Source organism: Microtus pennsylvanicus, chromosome 1, assembly GCF_037038515.1.
Source record: "Microtus pennsylvanicus isolate mMicPen1 chromosome 1, mMicPen1.hap1, whole genome shotgun sequence".
Lineage (NCBI taxonomy): Eukaryota > Metazoa > Chordata > Mammalia > Rodentia > Cricetidae > Microtus > Microtus pennsylvanicus.
Window position 1 is genome coordinate 70912296 of NC_134579.1, and position 20074 is coordinate 70932369.

General features: G+C 46.5%; 1 protein-coding gene across 3 annotated transcripts in view; it reads left to right on the top strand.

Annotated features, from left to right (window-relative positions):
• The first annotated feature begins 3291 nt into the window (after positions 1 to 3291).
• Masp1 (MBL associated serine protease 1) overlaps positions 3292 to 20074 on the top strand; it is a 65043-nt gene continuing 48260 nt past the window's right edge. The window contains exons 1-2 of one of the 3 annotated variants that reach the window (XM_075967724.1): positions 3292 to 3777; positions 7865 to 8096. In XM_075967724.1, coding sequence (XP_075823839.1) covers positions 3773 to 3777; positions 7865 to 8096 — 237 coding nt within the window. In that variant the 5' untranslated portion in view covers positions 3292 to 3772. Of the gene's footprint in view, positions 3778 to 7853; positions 8097 to 20074 lie in introns of those variants that run through there. The other 2 variants (XM_075967729.1, XM_075967733.1) reach the window with 2 other exon arrangements.

Genomic DNA, 20074 nt, shown 5'->3' on the forward strand with positions numbered 1-20074 from the left:
TGTTTTGCTTTCTTTTTCTGACTCAGGTGTCACTATGTAGCCTAGAGCAGCATTGAATTCGCTGTCTTCCTGCCTCTCTCCCGAGGACCGGAAGTGAAGTTAGGCTCCGCCACAGCTCCTTCCATACTCTTATTCCAAATTGCACTCCTCAGTTCTTGATTTGTTTCTCAGATATTGAGGAGGAAGCCTGGATTGCAGGCTTTGTGCCCTCCCCCCACATCCCTCCATCCTCCGTCCCCCTCCCACCCCCGCAGAAGAAAAGCCCATTGACCAAATTCTTTACATTTTCTGACACATTGGTAGAGTTCCAGAAACTTCCACTCGGCCGCTACAAAATAAATACTTGGGTAGAAAATGTAAACCCCAGTGCTCCAGAGGAGGAATGTTGTGGGACTCATCCCCTTAGAAGCTGTCTTCCTGATAGGGTTTCCTGACAGTAATGAGGGGCTCTGAGCCTACCCCTCTGGTCCCCGTTTCTTTGCTTAGAACTGAAGAGCTTTTGGTTCCTGGCGTACATTTTAAGCCACCCTTGTTAAACTTTTAAGGATACTAATTGAATCTTTCCAAACATGATTTTTCTTAATATCTGTGATAGGGTTCTGGGTAATGAGTGGCGACACTGTCCAAACCACAGAGGCAGCAAGCAGCGCTGTTGTGAGGGTTCCTCTGGCCCGTCTCTGCCCAGACAATCAGCCCACCATCAGTGCCTCTGTTCGGGCCCATGGCATGCTCTGTGCGCTCACACTTGAAGAGAAGCCACCCCTAAAAAAGCAGGTGGTTTGTCTGAGGCCACAAGAACTGGGGCTACCAAATGGTAACCCTGTACTCTGAACCCCAAAACCACATTGGGCATTCTCCCACACCCAGATCCCATGAGGACAGCTCAAGGAGACTTCTGGAGCTGTGAGTCACACCTGGAGCCTTCCCTGCACCTCAGTGAGTGCCTCCACTCCTGCAGCCCCTGCTGAGCCTTGGCTGACTCCTGGAGAAGGCGCATACCAGATCCTTCTCATGGTGCCAGGACTTCAGCTCAGAATATCCTTCAAACGTCTCCCATTGATCACTGGCAGTCTTAAAAAAGCACGGGCAGGAAGCTATTCCCGGAGGCCTAATTGCTCTATGTGACACTTTACAAGGGATAGCTTATGGCTTTCCCTCCCAAGCCCTTTGCTCTGTGCCCAGATCCAGAATAAACGCCTGCTGAATCCAGGGAGGGCGGGCTAGGCTGCAGGGAGAACTGCGAGACTCCTCTCCCGGGCAAGGCCGCTGTGCGCCGTGAACATCTTGCCAAGTTCTTTCTCCTTTGGTTTGCAAACCCTTGTGTATTCCAAAAGAAATACAACCCATGTGTTTCTGATTCATTTATACTTAAATCATTAAAATGTTGTTTTGTGAGAGTTATTTGATGTCTAAAGAGCCTGACAGTCTGCTTAATGGGAAATTTACAGACTTTTCTTTTTATCCGGCCTGAGACAGTGAACACTTCTCTCAGACAATGCCTGAGTCCAGACCCCCCTCCTCATCTTGCACCTGCGTTATCAACCACAGCCCCGTAACCACCATGCCAAGCACACAAGAGCTAAAAATAGAGAAACTGGAGAGAAAACGGGCAAGAATTAATTACAGGGAATGTCATCATTATTGCTCCCCAAATATGTACAAGGAGTGCTATCTAGGGGGGGTGGGAAATGTGAGTTTGTCACCTTGGATGGCTGAAGGGCACCTGCCGCAATCACAATCTCACTTGTCCCTCACTGCAGCTTCCTTTTAGCAAACAAGGAGACAGGATTGGAAACGGTGTCATGCCTCAAGTGCTCAGCCAGGGTGGACGGGAAAGAGATCACAGCTAAGTTCTGGACTGGTGTCTAAAGCGCTTTTCGAATGACTCAAAATTGAGCATCTTTGCCCGTGGGTGTGCGCATTACACAAATGCCCCATGCCTTAGGATGTAGCACAGAGAGCCAGGGTCATAGCACGTGTAAGAGATGGAATTCATCCTCCCTTTCGAGCTATGTGGCCAACTTCTCCGGGCAGCGCCTTCATTGGAAAGTGGACTCGCTGAACATAGCGGACAATGAGGACTACTGAGAACTCAAGAACAATGGCAATGGGTTTTTGATCCTACTGCACGTACTGGCTTTGTGGGAGCCTAGGCAGTTTGGATGCTCACCTTACTAGACCTGGATGGAGGTGGGTGGTCCTTGGACTTCCCACAGGGCAGGGAACCCTGATTGCTCTTTGGGCTGATGAGGGAGGGGGACTTGACTGGGGGAGGGGGAGGGAAATGGGAGGCAGTGGCGGGGAAGAAACAAAAATCTTTAATAAATAAATAAATTTTTTAAGAAAGGAAAAAAAAAAAAGAAAGTGGAGACAATGACCTGACTTGAAGGGATGTGTGTGAAACTCGATTAGCACAGTGCCTGTTCTGAGTAACAGCTGGCTTGCAGAGACAGTGCCCTCAGGACTGATAATGGGTATCTGAGGTCATGGCCAGCTGTATAACCTTGGCAAGTCATCACCCTTCACCTGTAAAGATGGAGCACAGAGACCCTCAGAAGCTCGTGAACGTAATCTGGCTAACATTAGTGCCCGGCACAGACACGATGCTCAGGGAGACACTCTCTTCAGCATTGGCTGACACTTTTGTGGAGGGGATTATTGTTGTGGAGGGGGCTATGTCACACAGAGAAGGTCAGAGTGCAGAGGTCACACTGTGGTAGGAGTTATAGTTTGGGGGTTAACTGTAGAGAGGCTTCCATGCAGAGAGAGTCCCCATTTGGTGCTGGCTGTCTTGATGTCTAGCTCTTACTACTTGGCTCGGCGTGGGGCCTCTATACTGTTTCTCCACAGACCTAGGACACTAACTTCTCACAGACACAGGTCTTTCTAGATCCACAGGTCACCTGGTTCTTTGTCTATGCTGAAGCCCTTTCCCAAATGGGTAGGTTTGACCTCTACAGGCTCTCAGTTAAACCCTGTCACAAAGTCAAGTGGGGAAGAGAAAGTAGCCAGCAGCAGAAACTGGTGCTCCCTCAGTCTGGGACAAGTGCTCAGTTCTGAGGAAAACCTGCAGATGTCCACAAACAGTCCGAGAATTGGGATCTGCATTATTTTTAATTTTTTTTATAATCTCCTAGAACTGCCTTTTGAGTTGGCTGTTTCTGTTTAATTGTTCTTTTTCTGGGGTCCTGAAGTAGAACTATTATAGCCAACAGCAAGGGAGGCTAAAAAGAAATTAATCTCTCTCTCTCTCTCTCTCTCTCTCTCTCTCTCTCTCACACACACACACACACACACACTACACTCACATACTCACACACCACACACTCACACACACTCACACCTCTCTCTCTCTCTCTCTCTCTCTCTCTCTCTCTCTCTCTCTCTCTCTCTCACACACACACACACACACACACACACACACCTCTGACTCTCTCAGACGTTTTTTTTTTCTCCTCTAGGGCTGCAGTCCCTCCCAAGGAGGGGACTGGCCAGCAGATCTCCCAAGGAAACAGTTCTGTCAGGTCCCTCTGCATGTGCAGAAGCTCAGTCAGAGAGAGGAGAGAGGGAAAGCCAGAGGGAGAGGGGGAGAGGGGATCTGTTGCAGGCAGGGGAAGGCGTGACCTGAATGGAGAATGCCAGCCAATTCCAGAGACACACAGGGACCTCAGAACAAAGATAAGGCATCGCTAACACCACACCGGGGACTGGGACCGGCTCACAGACAAGTCCAGCAGACGGGACCAAGGCCAGGAGCACACAAGGCAGGAAAATGAGGTGAGTGAAGTGCCCTCTCCAAGACCAAGTGTAGAGCAGCCCTCTGGGTCTGACCTTGTCTCTAGGCAGACTCACCTGCTTGCCCTCTGGGTGGCCGGGGATGGGGGATTCTCACCAATCCTCAGGGCCCCCGCAAAGAGCGCCCTGTCTCTGGGGCACCTTCCCAGAGACTCCCAGAGTCTCCGCAACTTGAAACCAGATAGTTTGTACAAAGCCCCGTGCGGTGGGGCTGAGGCTCAGATTTCTCCCTCTGCCAGCACAGGGTGCTGCCTACTGGCCAATGTGATCCTCCTCTTCCTCCTCTTGCCCACAAGGCTGATTCTTCATTTTCCTACTCAGCATAGAGCAATGCTTTCTTTCTCGCAACACTTTAAGAGTTAGATAATGTGTTTGTGTGCTTATTTCTTCTAAACAGAAAAGAAACCAGTTCCCCCACGGCTAGGCTGGGGGGTTTCTTGAGCCTTCAGAAGTTTGCCAGTTAAACCTCAATTTAGAAAACTAAAAACCTGTCCCCATTTTACAGTTCCCTATAAATTCTTCATTTCTCACTGAAACCAGGGGCAGCTGGTGACATGAATCAGGCTAGGGAATGCACCCAATGGCTCTTAAAGAGACACCACAGTTTTTCAAAGGAGCGTTTGGAATTCGGAAACCTACCACTTTAAATTCTAACAGGCTTGAAGCTCTTCAACCTTTCTTGTTTCTTGTGTTGCTTGAGGCTCCTCACCAGGCATTTCTTATGAGCTTTCCCAGAGTCTGAAACCCCAACTATCGTAATTATTTTGTTTAATCACTTGTAAGTGTCAAAGCTGCTAGGAAAGATCTAAAGGGAGCAAGAAAAACCACTCGGTAGGTGTGTTAAGCCCCCTCGTGCCTATTTCTCCATTCACTTTCCCTTTCAATTGGCAGTTTCTGTGTTTCTCTCCTTTGCTCACCTAGCACCTTTACTGAGTCCAGGGCCAATGAGGGGTTTCAGTCTCTGTGACTTTGAATTCCATGTACCTATGGCTCACAGGAAGAGAAATCTCTGAAAAGTTCATTTTATCGACCTGATCTTTGTAAAGTCATTTTTTAACCTGCCAGAAAATTTCATTTTCCTTTCTTCTAAAACAATGGCTTTTCTCCCTTTGTATTCGAGATGATAATCTGCTTTACCTGTATCTCAGCCATTTCAAAGCACGCCCTTGCCTATGCTTAACCTGGATTTAGAACAACTCTCTCACTCATTTCCCACCTAGACTTGACTGGGCAGGCTCCTCATTGCTTCCTGGGTCCTAATCTCCACCACCACCCCCACCCCCAGACATGGCCCCTCTTCCTTTGTTCGCATCTGTGGCTGTATCTCTTACCATCTCTGGAATGGCTGCTTATTTAAATGTCCACTTCCTCTTCCAAGAGATGCGATCAATGTCTTCATCTTTGTAGACTGTCTGCACGGTCATGTGACCAGCACCTAACAGAATGCCCCTTTCCTAGTAGAAATCCAACAAATGTGCTTGAGTTGAATTCAATTACAGAATATCAAAAAGACGTGCCAGGGAGCCATTCTTCTGGCTCTCTCTGAGGGGTCTGGACTCACCAGCATACGACTCTTCAGAGTTTGCAGGGGACTTTCACGGGCATTGTCTCATCCTGGCTTCAGATTTTGTGTGACATAAAAATTAATGGATACACGAGATAAAAACAGTTAAGCATCTTGCCCAGAGCTACACTGATGATCTTGAAAAAGGCCCAGACTCCTTCTTGTGTCTTTGGGCTCCAAGCATTTTCCTCCTCTATCCTACCAGGCACTCAATCCCAGCTGCAGATTACAATGGTCTATGTTACTTAAGGAATGCCAGTCCCCAGGCAATAGGACAGAATTTCAAGCATAGGGTGGCGGTGGGGGAGGGTTCAAACATTAGTATTTTTTTTTTAATTTCCGCAGAAAGCTATGGGTTTTCAAAATTATTTTTCACAGGATTAATTGCTTTGGCCAGATGCCTGGGCATGATACGGGCATGGGTCCCAACTTCTCCTGTGAGCTTTTGTTATTCTTTTCTGCTGTTGAAGTTAATTCGCCATATGGTATTTGGCACGATGTGCCATCTCTTAGGGTATACTTTTCATCGTCTGTCAAGTGAGGGTGTTGGGTAAGGGAGCCGTGTTGTCTCTCCCAACCCTGGATCTTAAAAATGGAGTGTTGCTGGTGTGTACACTGAACCGGGGAGTGACTGGAGGCGCTCAGACGTGCCATTCATCCCGCCATCTGACACACGCAACTTCCTTATCCAGCCCCGAGAGCCCGCTCTCCCCACGGAGACGAGTACACCCCAGCTCTCTGTATCACTTTTTGACATTTCGAGCAAATGCAGCTCAACTTTTTCATCAACTGAAGGATAGATAACAGGTGTCCAGGGATTGTACAGCCGGTGCCTGGTGCCTACGAAGCCAAAACACAAGTGTGACGAGAAACAAGAGCTGCCACGCACTCCTTTGATTCACAGCCCCTAAGGCAAGCAAGCAAGCAAGCATATGCTTCAGCCTCTTCCATGAATGGAGACAGCGGCTTCATGTGTCTCAGTCTGACAGGCCCTTGGTGCACACTCACCACACAGCCCTGGGGCCTGGGCTGAGGCTTCCGTCAACGGCCAGCCTCAGCAGAACTGGCCTGAGGAAGCTTTCTCCTCTGTGTGTTGGGGGAGGGAGGGCCGGGATGGGGGGAAGATGTGGATAAAAGCAACCTTTCAGCCTTGTGTAATCCCGTTGTCACTATTGCGGGGAAGTCAGGGCTGGGAGCCAAAGCTGCCACTGTCAGGAAGTAGCATGATAAACCATCAGAGCAAGCCTTTACCTAGGGCTTGATATTAAAGCTTATCCCAGTGCTCGGGAGCAGAGCAGCCCTGTGGGAAGTCATCATTATTATCATGTATGAGACGAAGAACTAGATGGAGAACTCTCCCAACACTCTCCTGAAGTGAGCGGGAGAAGTAAGGTCAGGGCCTGGAGTTGAAGCTGCTCTTCCATGCCAGGCACATTTGAACCTGCACTCTTAGCTCTGGTGATGGTGACTAAAGGCCTGGACACTAGCCTGTGATTCCAGACCTGGGGAGGCAAAGACAAGAAGATCCCTGAATCTCATTGGGTAGCCAGCCTAACCTAATCAGCTAGCCCCAAGTCCCAGTGAGAGACGCTGTCTCCAAAAGCAAGGCTGATGGCTCCTGACGAATAGGAGGTTTATCTCTGGCCTCCACACTCATGCACACATAGATGCACATACGTGCACACGCATACGTGCTCACACACACACATATGTATGTGCGTATGCATGTGCAAGCGCAGACAACAATATCAGAAGTGAGCACAGGAACCTGTTAGGAGCATAGCTAAGGAGTCACGCTTGCGATGTTTGAGTTCAAGGTCCTTGGGTCTTGCTGGGAAAGCGCTATGCCGTGACCTGACCATTAGGACTATGACCAGCCTTAGTTACCCCGCTTCGGTATTGCGTCATGCATGTTTGATATCGGGTTGTCCATGCCCCCTTTCACGGCTCTCTCAGCAGCCCATTACTTTCATTTCTCCAGGAAGGAATTAGAAACTTTCGATTCCCACAGAACCAAGTCCCCAAGACTTACTTTGTTCATTCTATCTTTATCAGGATTTTTTTTAATATGTTGACTGGTATGTAGTAAACAATCTCTTTCAGAATAGTGTTCAGTATCTGTAGATTCCTCTACTGAGTTTGGGTTTTATCGCAATCTTAGCTATTATTACTTGTATTTTTAAAACTACATAATTTATGGCTTCTAAGTGAGGTTCAATTGAAGAAGCGATACCAATTATCATTTAATTATAGTGGTTATGTTCCCAAGAGTAGGCAAACGTGGGCCAGGGTCCCAAATGTGCTACTTTATAGAAAACTTCAGTATGCATACCAGATTTTCAAAAGACCAAAGCTAAAACCATCTTAGAAATTACCTAGTTACTTTCTCCAAATGTCCTGCAGACCTGGTAAGCAAGACCCCCAAGGAGAAAAGCAGTATACGCAGTTGTTTAGCTCGGGGGACCTGCAATATTGATGTAAGCCAAACTCATTCATGTCTTTCAGGTTGCTCCTTCTCTACCATGGACTGTGCCTTGCCCTGTTGGAGGTCTCAGCCCATACCGTGGAGCTAAATGAAATGTTTGGTCAGATCCAGTCCCCTGGCTATCCAGATTCCTATCCAAGTGACTCCGAAGTGACTTGGAATATTACTGTCCCCGAGGGGTTCCGGATCAAGCTTTACTTTATGCACTTCAACTTGGAATCCTCCTATCTTTGTGAATATGACTACGTGAAGGTAGGACCACCAGTGTTCTCTAACTGGACATAGACCAGGTACCATTCTTACCTTAGCGGGGATGCATTGAGTGAGGGGGACACACAAGGAGACAGTGCCATGAAAGACGTGATGGGAGTGGTATGCCAAGTTCAAGTCTATGAAAGGTGAAGGTATAATTTGGCTTTTTGGCTAGATACCCCTTTCTCCCTACTCTATTCTCAATGTATCCAGTAGCTTCCTCTCCAACATACCAATAAAGGGTATAGATCCAAGAACAAGCAGTAATCACAAAGAATCCTGATTATGTCTGACACTGAGGTGTTAGATAGCCTGCCAAATTCCTTAAATAATGACCGGATGTTTAGGACCATAGGCTGTGCAACAGTCAAAAGGTAAGAGGCAAAGTCTGGATGGAAGGCTAATGTGGGATTCTGAGGGCCTTGAATACCATGTCAAAAAGTTTGTATTTTTATCAGCCAAGAATATGGCCGGAAAGGGAAGGGACTTTTACTGGTGAATATTAAAATGTTTAATAGTAAAATATTAAAAATGTAGGGAGAGCAAGTGAGCATCACAATTTACAGACAGCATTCTCTGGAATTGCCGCAGGTGGGATGTTCTGGTTTCAAAGTGGGGCTAAACTCGACGGGCGCGGGTGCCTGCAACTCCAGGATGTAGAGTTAGGGATAGGGCAATGGTGAGTTAGCCTTGGAACAAACTCAGGTTTAGTCTTCAAAAAAAAAACAAAACAAAACAAAATTTTAATAATAATAACATGGACCTGGAAAGGTTCAACACATTCTAAGAGATCAAATTCACTCAGGTTGTACCTACTTCAAAAGTTCAGAAAACTAAAAACCAACTTTCTCTTTTCAATGTTTATCTATTTTTATGAGTCTGAGTATTTTGCCTGCATGTATATAAGTGCATACATGAATGCAGTGCCCAAAGAGAGCACTGGCCTCCCTAGAACTGGGCTTGCAGGTGGTCAGGAAGCACTGTGGGGGGTCCCAGAGCTTCTGGGAGAGCAGCCCATGCTCTTCACCACTGAGCCATATCTCGGGCCCCATGAAGCCCCTACTAAGCTCTCTCCGGCTCTCCAGAAAAGGTTCCCCTCAAATCTGAGTCAGCTTTCTCTATTTAACCACGAGTCTACTTTTATTTTCCCACAGCCTGTCACTCAGCAACACTTAACCTTGTACTAACCAGAATGTTTGATCGATGGCAAAGTAGTGAATTTACCAGGACCCTTTATACTGATCATCTCATTCAAATTTCATTAAAGTTGTATGGGAAGTGAGCACCTATTCTATTTCACAGCAAACCAAACCCCAGAAAGGTTAGGTGACTCAAGACAATCCATCGGGAAGATGGCAGATCAAGATCCCAACCCATGTCATGGGAATCTGAACCCCATGCTTGTTTGGCCCTGATGAACAGCTCACAAGCTGTGCTCCCCTGAGTCCCAGCATGTAAAACCATACAAGGGGTGTAGGAGGAAATGCTAAGTGGAACTGTGGACCCTCCCCCGTCTCAGCTCATTTTATATGCAGAGCCTTACTGTGACGCCAAGGTTCACACGGAATTTCACATCAGGGTTCTCAATCTCAGCATTGTTGACATATAGAGCCAGGTAACTCATTGTTGAAGAAACAGTTCTTCAGATCTGAAGGATATTTTGGCAGACCCCCTGGCCTCTATTTATTAGATGTCAGTGGCCGTTCCACCAGCTTGTCATAGTCAACAATGTCTACAATGTTGACACTATCCCAGAACCATTGCTGTATGGAATGCTGCCATTGCCTGCATGCCTCATGCTATGAACAATAGGACAATCAGATGCAAAATATCTGACTCCCCAGAAGAAAGGTAAGCCGAGAGAACATGAGCTCTGGACACTTCAAAGTGTTCTTGAGGCAACTGGTAGAATGAGCTGCTGAGCTGAAGTCCCTGTGAGTTAGACGCATCTGCCCAGTTCCTATAGGGAAAGGCATTCATATGGGGGAGAGAGCTGACATGGCTGACTCTCTAGAACATCATCACCATCAGCACCAGCTCCCTGCAGAGGTTCTAACAGCCATGAGATAGGAACAGGCCTCCCACATAGGCTGGCAACTGGTGATCACAGAGATAGCTCGTGTGCTTGTCCACACATGTATAATAGTCTCCCTTCAAGAGTCAAGAGCTCACAGAAGTTAAGCTTCAGGGCCTGTAGTTTCTGCACACCCCCATTTTACAGGCTTATGCTAAATGTTACTGCATCTCAAGTCTTTTCCCCCTGATGAATACATTCTAAATCTTTCAGTTTGGCCCAAAACAGAAAAAGACAGACCTGGAACAGTCTGGGTTTAGGTGAGCCCTAAAATGCCTCAACTTGCCCATTGCCCGTGATCACCCTACCTCACTTTGAGGCCCAATACTTGAATCTGAAGCTCTAATCCAGTTCTCATTGACTGGAAGACGGAAGGTCAGAGCTCAAGGAGAAAACTAACACTCTGCCTCTGAACTCACAAGGCCAGAAGTCTCACAGAGTTAAACCTGCTCTCCTTTCCTAGGTGCCTGCACAACCCCAGGTCCCAGGATAGCTACTAGGTTTGGCTTTTAATGAGAATCTCTTCTCTTTCAATCCGAATCCGAGCACAAACATGCCACGCGGCTCCAGGATAAGTCAACACTACTCTTCTAGATTCTGTTTGTTCATCTGTTCAATGAGGGATTGTGTCACTTTTCTTGGGGAAACATGAGCAAATGCCTACTCTCCCTGCTAGGAGCCTACAAACAACCAGAGGAATAATTCTACCAAAGTTCAAGCTGGTGAACCAGTGAGTTCATTGGGGTTACTTCCAGGAGGACGGGTGAGGGGTTACTTACAATGACTCAAAGGCAGCTGAACTACCCAAAATCTACCTCAGAGTGTAACAACTCATGAAAGCCACACGTCCGGGGCCCTCTGTGACTCATAGACTGTTGGAGACAGGCTGGAGAGACTCTTGCAGGTAGCTCAGAAGACGGGAGGTTCTCTTCTACCTAGCAAGGCCTAGTGAATCTTGTTGGTTTCAGTAACTTCCTGAACCTTGGATAACTGCTTGTTTTCTGAATCTGAAGGAGCTTTTTCTAGGAGAGAATGCTATAGCAGGGAGGAAACTGATGGAACAGAACGTGGGATGAGATGACCCCTAAAGCACCTTAAATTCTGGCCCCCTCCTTGCGATCATACTTGCCAGAATCTTCCAGATGATCCCTCCAAGTCTTCATTATCCTACTTAGCCAGTTCTCAAAGTTCCACGGCCATTAGCACTCTAAAGAGAGCCTACACTCTTCAGGGGAACACCCTATTTGAGTCGAACTTGTAAATGCAGCACACCACCGCTGTTCTTTACCAAGTCACTTAAAATATTAGTTTCCTTTGGCAGGATAACATCCTGGACTATTTTGAGGATTTTTTCTTCTCCATAGCTGAATTTTCCTTGGAGCCAAAGGGTAGGTTTAAAGGATCACCCAGCTCACAGGAACTGTTTTCAGTCCAACCCACATCCATGATCCTCCCTTCCCACTCAAGCCCATCAGGGTGACCATGCTGACACAGAGTATCGTCAGCCCAAATCAAAATGGGACCTCAAAGCTGTGGACCGGATGCTCACATTTATGGGAATTCCTCTTCAGCCTGCTTTCCCGCAGCCCTCGGTCTTCAAGACACGTGCACATCTGCACAGCAGCATCTGCTTCCTCGGAATGCGCTGCCATAGTGGAGTCCTGCAGGGCACAGATGAGATGCATGCTTCACAGCTGGTGGGTGCTGCAGACGGAGGGCCCAGCACAGATGCTAGGCATGGGAGCTGAAAGTCTCCGGTCTGCTGTTCATTCCATGTTGGCCTTAGGCAAAGTGGTTTCCTCTAGAAGGAACCTCTCCTTCTCCATCTTCCCTTTCCCTGGCAGGCAGGTAGTTGATTTACATGGTCTATAAGGTCCATCTAATGGCCTTAGAGATCAAGGTCTACCTGTGTCATCATCTTGTCATTGGCTCAAGTCAGGCCTAGAGCAAAATTTACATCTGAAAACAGCCAGTCTTGTCAGGAGGGGTGGTGCACACCTTTGATCCCACAATTGGTGAGGGGCAGGAGCCGGTAGATTTCTGAGTTTGAGGCCTGCCTTGTATATTCAGTGCCAGGCCAGTCAGGATTTGTCAGAGAGACCCTTTTGGAAAAGGATGTCTATCTTTTCTTCTTTCAAATCAATTAAGCTATAGAAGGTCCCCATCCTATGAAGTTCTAAATTTTAAGTTGCAATAGGGTAGCAAATGCTGTCTGTAGTCAAATTGTTAAAACTCTCTTTGATTCGAATGCTGTTATATAGCCAGGAAATGCAGGATTTCCCCCAGACAATGAAACAAATGACATTTAACTGAGCGTCAGATCACATGGCTGCCATTTAGAGGAGTCAGGAGGCGAGGGGTGTGGAAATACGGACTCCCAGGCACAGAAGTTCACACTTCCCATTTCAGGTTCACTTGGTGCCATTTGCTTGTTAAAGAAGCATGCAGCATCTCAGTTCATTAGGTCTCGCCTCCCCTGTTTCTCTCCCCATTGTTCTTCCTCTCGATTCCCGCCCCCAAAGCTCAGCTGGTACCTAGTAAGTGTCTGGAAGATGTAGTGCCGCTGTTCTGTCTATCCCGCATCCCTTAGATAATGAACAATTCTCATAGAATTTCCACTGTGAGCCCCTTAGCCCCAGTCCATAGTCAGCCAGCCTAATACATTACAATGACCCCCCCCCATATGTCTGCCAGATACCAGCCTCTCCCTATGAGTCCACCCTTTGTGGAACTGCAGAGGGATCATCTTCAAATATCTCTTTGTTTGTGCCGTCCTCATAATCTTCAAAAACATGCCCACTTTCTAACGATGCCCAAGAATTCTGTAAGTAAACTATCCTAAGATGAACACACCCAAACTGGGTCTCCAAAGACAAACCAAAGACAAACATTACCATCCTGCCCTCTAGGAATTCACAATTTCAAAGGAGGCAATAAGATGATTACATAATTAAAATGTTAAAAACCTAGACAAGAAACATAAGTCAGCACACACACGTGTGAGTAGTCACTTCTGGGTGGTCGGAAAAGGCTTTGGAAGTCCTTAATGTTCGAGATAGTTCTTTAAGGGTGAGTGGAAGCCTTTAAGGGTGAGTTGCAGTTCCTGGAATAGAATGTATCAGCACATAACCACAGTGTGAAGATTGAAAAGGACCCAATGGTGAGAGCAGAGAATAGTTGGGGTTGACATGTCTTAGGGAGATACACACACACACACAAACCAAAAAAAAAAAAAAAATGCCCAGAACAATTACATAGGGAGCAACTAAGAAAATGTCTAGTAAATTTGGGTTTACAAATGGCATCCAAAGTGACAGACAAGTGATGGACTGGTTGAATTGATTTGGAGACTTAAGAGTGTACACCCATAGTCATAAACAAATGGTCAGTAGGTTGAGTTAATTCTTCAATATTTTTTGTTCACCAGCTTTATACATACTTACTCTGTCTTAAAAAAGAAAATTAGTAACAATGACCAGAAAGAAAAAAAAAGTAATATCAATACAAAACCTCTGATCTCATACAAAATCCTCATTTCCTTTAGAAAACCTGGCAGTGCTGGGAGAGAAACAGCTGGTACCCAGTAAAGTTGACCATATAGCTAGGGCTCCCCCACACCCCACGAGCCCCTCCTCAGCCTAATGCCAAAGGTTTCTCACATCTTGCACCGTTGCTTCCCTTGTAGTGAGGAATGTGAAACTTTCCCCTCCAGTGTGTCTACCAAAATAGGAAACAGGAACGTGCCTGAGAAGGCGTATATTTCAAGGAAAATTATTTGAAAACATTCTTTGTGGAATGAAGCATCTCTGTCTGTATTTAATGTGCAAAATATGTTCCTGTCTAAAGAAAATCCTCCTGCTTCAGTCCTTTATGATTTCAGTGTGGCATCATGCGGTATTTGAGTCTAGGATTTCCAAATGGGAAGATTTGAACTGTCTGTGGACAGAGGACATGGAGGTGACATAGTCAGTAGCAAGTCTGAGTAAGTTTGATCTTGACATTTAAATACAGGAGTTAGGCACAGGGCATAATGGGAACTTATTGACTAGATTGCATGTACAAGGGCTGGTTGGCTAGGACATAGGTCTGGAGGAAGCTCATGGATCCCTGAAGCAAGCTTTGAAAGCACAGGCAGAGCACCATAGGAAATGGTGTGTGCAGGGGAGGGAGAGCATGAGAGCTTCCAGTCCAGGTTCTGAAAGCCAGGTCACTACTTTCCACATATGGAGATCGGGAGCAGGCAGGGACCAACAGGTTTAGAATGGGGTGTGTTGAAGAGCGCTGAGCCTGGAACACAACGGGAAGAGCTAATCCAGATTTTAGGATAGAGCTTAAAGGGACACAAGGATCAAATTAACTGAGTCACTCTGCGTGAGACCCCTTAGCCAAGCTGCTTCATCTCCCTTAGCTTGGGCTTGTTGTCAGCTTTTAAAAATCCAGAAGGGGCACAATGTCTTCCTCACAGCTTGAGGCAGCGTAGTCTGCTGTGGAGTGAGCTGGAAACCACAGTCAGACTCAGCGGTTTGAAAACTCTGAGACCTAAGGTCAGGTCCTGCTGCCATCTCTCACGGGAGCAACACTTCCTCCATGATGCCCTTATAAAATGGAGAGATCAGAACCCCTTTCTCATGGGCTCACTGTGGATGTAAATGATGGGAAAATGCTTTAAATACCTAGGTCCGATGCATATCAGCTAAGGAAGGCCGCTTGGCATGATGCGAGCCGGAAAGCAAACCACTTGCCTGGCATCACCAGCTGTTCGGCAAGCACACACGGCCTCCTCTGTGCTCTCTCGGCCTTGCTGGGTCACTCAGTGGTTTCAGGTAATTCCTACTAAGTGCTTTGAGAGGATTGTTTCAGCGCAGGATGCTGTGTGTCTAGCATCACAGTTCTTAGAGCAGTTTTCAGTCTGCTGATGCAGGCAATTCTTCTCATGGAACGGGAAACACGGGTATTATTATACTTACCCTACAGAGAATGAAATTGAAGCACAGAGAGAACTGCCCAAGTCCCTCTGGAAAAGCCAGATTTCAATCTCTAGTGTTTGCAAAACCAAGACAAGGTTCTGTTTCCCCTTGGTGCCTCTTCCATGCCAATTCTAGTCTGGAAAGGACCTTGAATTGTTTCTCAGCCAATGTACTTTTTTTTTCTAAAGCAATAGTATGCCTGTAATGGTATTTTAGTGAAATTTGTAAAATGGCTTGAAGGGTTTTGAGGGTTCCTGTTTTGTTTAGATTCTGCTAAGCAACTTTCTCTTTTATCCTGACTTTGGGAGAAAACTTGTTTTAAAAGTAATAAGGAATGAAGCCTGGTCCGAAGGTTGGGACATGCTCAATTGATATGCTTGCAGTGCAAAAGTTCCAAGTGACTCCCACTAGACTGCCAACCCCAGGAGTTCAAGGCTGTGTCTGTGTTTTCTCTGGTAGCAGGCACTACCCTGGGTGGGACAGAAAGAGGCGCCATCCTGGCAGCAGTGTAGAAGAAAGAGCACCATGCTAGAAATCGGCCATTGGCTGAGGACGAGACCTCGGGCAAGTCACCAGTGCATTCTGGGCCGCAGTTTTCTCAGTGAGGGAAGTTCACTAGTGGGTTTTTCCAGGTCCAATTTTCGTTGGTCTGAGATCCAGTCCAACGCCCTTTCCCCCACGCCACATGGGTTAGTCTGTATCCTGCTGCATAATTAAGATAGAAGTCTTCTGACCTCAAGGCCTGATTCCATTACAGCTCTCTGTTTACTTAAGTCATGCCCACGACCTTCAGGCCGTGCTGGCCCCAGCAATGGCTCTGCTCTTTCTCTGGGAGGGGACAGGAGATCGTGACCTCAGAAGGAAATGAGAACTGGATGAAGGTTTCTCTTGAATGGTAATTGTAGTCCTAGCACGATTCTTCCCTCTGGCATGCTGGGCCCCAAATACCAATTGCCACTAACTGAAGAGAACTAGGAGGTGAAAATGAGCTTCAGAAAAGTGTGACCAAGTCTTATTTTAAGCAGGAAATGCAAGCATCACAGACTCTGGGGTGACGAGAAGCAGAAGGAAGCCTTTCATGCTGGGGCCAAGAAAGTAAGCTAAGGTGGGGATGGACAAGCATGAGACAGATGTGCTCTGTGGGGTGTGGGTGTACAGGGGATACAGCTGTGCACTTCTGTAGCTGTGCACCTACAGAAAACCTCTGGGTAAATAGCAGAGCTGGAACTCACCGTCCTTACAGGAGAGAAGAGAAAGTGGGAAAGGTGTTCCTTCAAGACATACTGTGTAGCCACAGTGTTGAAGGTACAGCCGCTAGGCCACATTGCAATGAGTTAGCAGGCAATCAGCGAGAATAATCACTATTGTACCTAGCGAGTAGAGAGCAGACAGACAGGCAAAGGAACAAGACAGAACCAGTATAGCGTCCTGTGGAAGGGAAGCCTGTGCTGTGGATGAATACGGCGCCCAGGGATGTCTTGCTGAGTCGGGAATGTTTGAGCAAAGGAAACGATGAGGGTCTTAGTTATGTGCTTCCTGGAGAAAAGGCACCCACTCAGATAGGACAGCACAAGGACCCCCAGGCAGAGAAATGGCTGGTGTGTCTGAAGAAAAAAGTTAGAGATGGGAGATGGCAAGAGGAGACAGACTGGACCAGGGAGGGAGGCTGGGGAACAGGGCTCCTGCAAGGTACTGCAGGGGATGCAGATCTTTTGGACAGCTGACTGCCTGGACACCTGATACTTCCTTTGCCCTGACTCCAGGTTGTATGTTTGGAAAGCTGAGGCCTAGAGACAGTGATATGTGCATTCAAAAATGAAGGAAAGTAGGGAGCATAGGATGGACAAGAGATGGATCTTGGCACATTATTCTTTGTTGGAATTCAAAAGACATTAAAGCCCCAGGAACAATGGTAGAAAGATGTTAAAATAATTTAGAAATGATGAATTTTCGTAGAATTTATTTATTTCTAATGTGGTTTGTTTAGTTGGTTCTCTCTCTCTCTCTCTCTCTCTCTCTCTCTCTCTCTCTCTCTCTCCTTAAACTTTAAGGATGATGGTTGTGATAAATAAAAGCAAAACCCCAGAAAATTTGATAGCTGGGTCTTGGAAGCTAATACGCATTTTCAGATTCAATATAACCCAACATGGCAGAGTTAAAGTAGCAAGAGTGTGATGAGGCTATGGCTAGGACCCAGGGCCCCTGGCTAGGTATTTCCAGCACCCCTGAGGATTTCTATGCAAAGATTTGTGGATATAAGGATGAGGTTTGGTAGGACAGGCTTCAGAGCTATGGTAGTACACACAATAGCTCACACATTCCTGGGCTGATCACTGTCTCCCCTCAGTCCAGACTGTGACATACCTTGAGTCTGGCAGCCCTGCCAGGGAACACAACCACCCTTTGTTTTTTTTCCTGTCCCCAAGCTATTTTCCTGCCCTGAGTTGTGGGGCCCAGGCTCCCAATACTAAAGGGATTTGCATGTGAATGAGCAGCCCCCAATCCTAGAAGAGATGAGATGGAGAAGTCCAAGCCTTTCACCAGCTAGAGAGACTGTAAATCCACCCTGGCGCCCCCTCCCTAGCTACAGTACCAGGAGCCCCCTTGCTGCCCCACTGAAGCCTGGTTCCCACCTGCGGGATGCCTGGATGCCAACCCAAGGCTCGGGGCCAGCCCCTCCCTCCCCTGCCAGTCCTTTCTTCTCTCCCTGCAAATGCTGGTCTTTTCTGTTCACTATCCTTCCTGGCAGCGGTGCTGTCCACAGACTCTCAGGACCTGGGAGCTCTTTCTCAGGCCCCCTTGTTCTTTATGGTTTCTGCCCTTTGCACAGAGACAGGACCTTCCTAGGGTATTGTCAAGCTCCATTAAGAGGTTTTACTGTGATTAGCTAAAAAAAACCAAAACAAACAAAATGACACCACTGCACTGGGAAGATCAGCACACCTGGACCTTCATGATGTGACTTTGAGCAGGATTCAGTTTCCCTATCTAAGAAATAGAAGGTGTACACTTAAGGTCCTTGGCTATCTTTTCCAACTCTGACCATCTATAGAAATTTCTGATTCTAATGATTTGACCAGGGTTGGAAGTCAAGAAGTGTGAATTTTATCTAGGTTTCCTACTCACAGGCTGTGTGGCCCTGGGGAATTCATATGACCTCTCTAGGCACCAAACTGTGATGTCTGTCGGAGGTACACTCATCACGTGATCATTAAGAGAAAATAAAACGGATATAAAGATGCCCCACTGGAATGAGGATGAATCATCATCTCATTTGTTTGTTGATTGATTGATTGGTTGATCGCTTGATTGAGACAGGGTCTCACTGTGTAGCTCTCATCGTCCTGGAACCCACAGAGATCTACCTGCATGAGCTACCCCTCCTGGTTATCCATCATTTATTTTTTTAAGGCCACATGATGTGGGCCAGGACTGAAGCGTCAACCTCCCAGCACATCAATCTGAAGTCAACTGAAATCTTCCATCTGCCAGATGGGCCATTTCACAGGCATGACTTTCAAAATCTTCTAAATGTATTGCTCACACAGAAGCCTGCTACAATCTACCTCCACTTTCTCCAGGCCCAGGTTCTTGTTTGGGGTCTGGTACACTTCACCTGCTTCCACCCAGGCTCTTTAACTGAAATTGAAAGCCGTAGACTAGAGTAGCAAGACTGGACTATTAGCACTGGCCTGGCCCCTGAAGGTGAAGGTGGTTCCCTTCTTTTTACCAAATACCCCCTTTATACTTTTGTATATGTTGGGTTTTCTTTTTAAAAATCGAGATTCTGAGTGTTAAGGAAATATTGAATATTTGCCATTCGAGTTTGGCTTATTAGAGTGATGTATTTTTAAGCTCAGGATTCTTTTTAAATCTGAAAACAAAGAACAACCTGTAGTTTGGCATTGATTCCTTCTACTTTGTGCTCCCAATGTATGTGCTCAGTGTGCGTGTGATCACATCACATTAGATAGTTTCCCTTGTGAATAATTTTCTAAAAATATTTCCTGGTCAGTCTACATTCTCCATTAATGTGACAGCTTATGGCTCCTAATGTTTACTAAGTTAATGGGAACTTGTACACACACATGTATTCACACACACACAGCATGTTTACTATGTTTGACTCTTTCCGAAAGGTTAAATTCCCATGGGAATTTGTAGACACACACACAGACACACACGCGCACACACATTCACACATACATATCACACACACATATCTTATTTACCATGTTTGACTCTTTCTTCCAAGTTTAGATTCCCAAGGGAATTTGTAGACACACACAGACACACACAGATACACACACACATCATGTTTACCATGTTTGACTCTTTCTCTCAGGGTTAGATTCCCATGGGAATTTGTAGACACACACATACACATACATATTACACGCATATATCATGTTTACCACATTTGACTCTTTCTCCCAAGGTTAGATTCCCATGGGAATTTGTAGACACACACATACACACACACACTCACACATACATATCGCACACACACATATCATGTTTACCATGTTTGACTCTTTCTCCCAAGGTTAGATTCCCATGGTAAGATGAGGGATAACTTTGCAAGTGTAATCCCATATGGCCTGATCAGTCTTGAAAGGTACCAAGTTTCTCACTTCCTCAGATGCTAGTGTAGAGGTGGTAATTGCTCTTCCTGTGAAGGGTGTAGTAGAAAAAGCTCAGGACAAAGAACAGGAGACTTTCAAGACTCCAAGAACCTATCAGGTTGTCATACTACAAACGTCCACTCACAAATATCAGACTTCCTCACTCTCCCCAAACACTTTTTTCACAAGCCTGTCCCCACAAGTTCTCGTTCACTGTGTGATGAATCACTCCAGCCCGTTATAGCCAAACAGCACTGTGCTGCTTGTTCACAATGCTATAGTTGACCTGGACTGGGTGGAATGGTCCTTTGG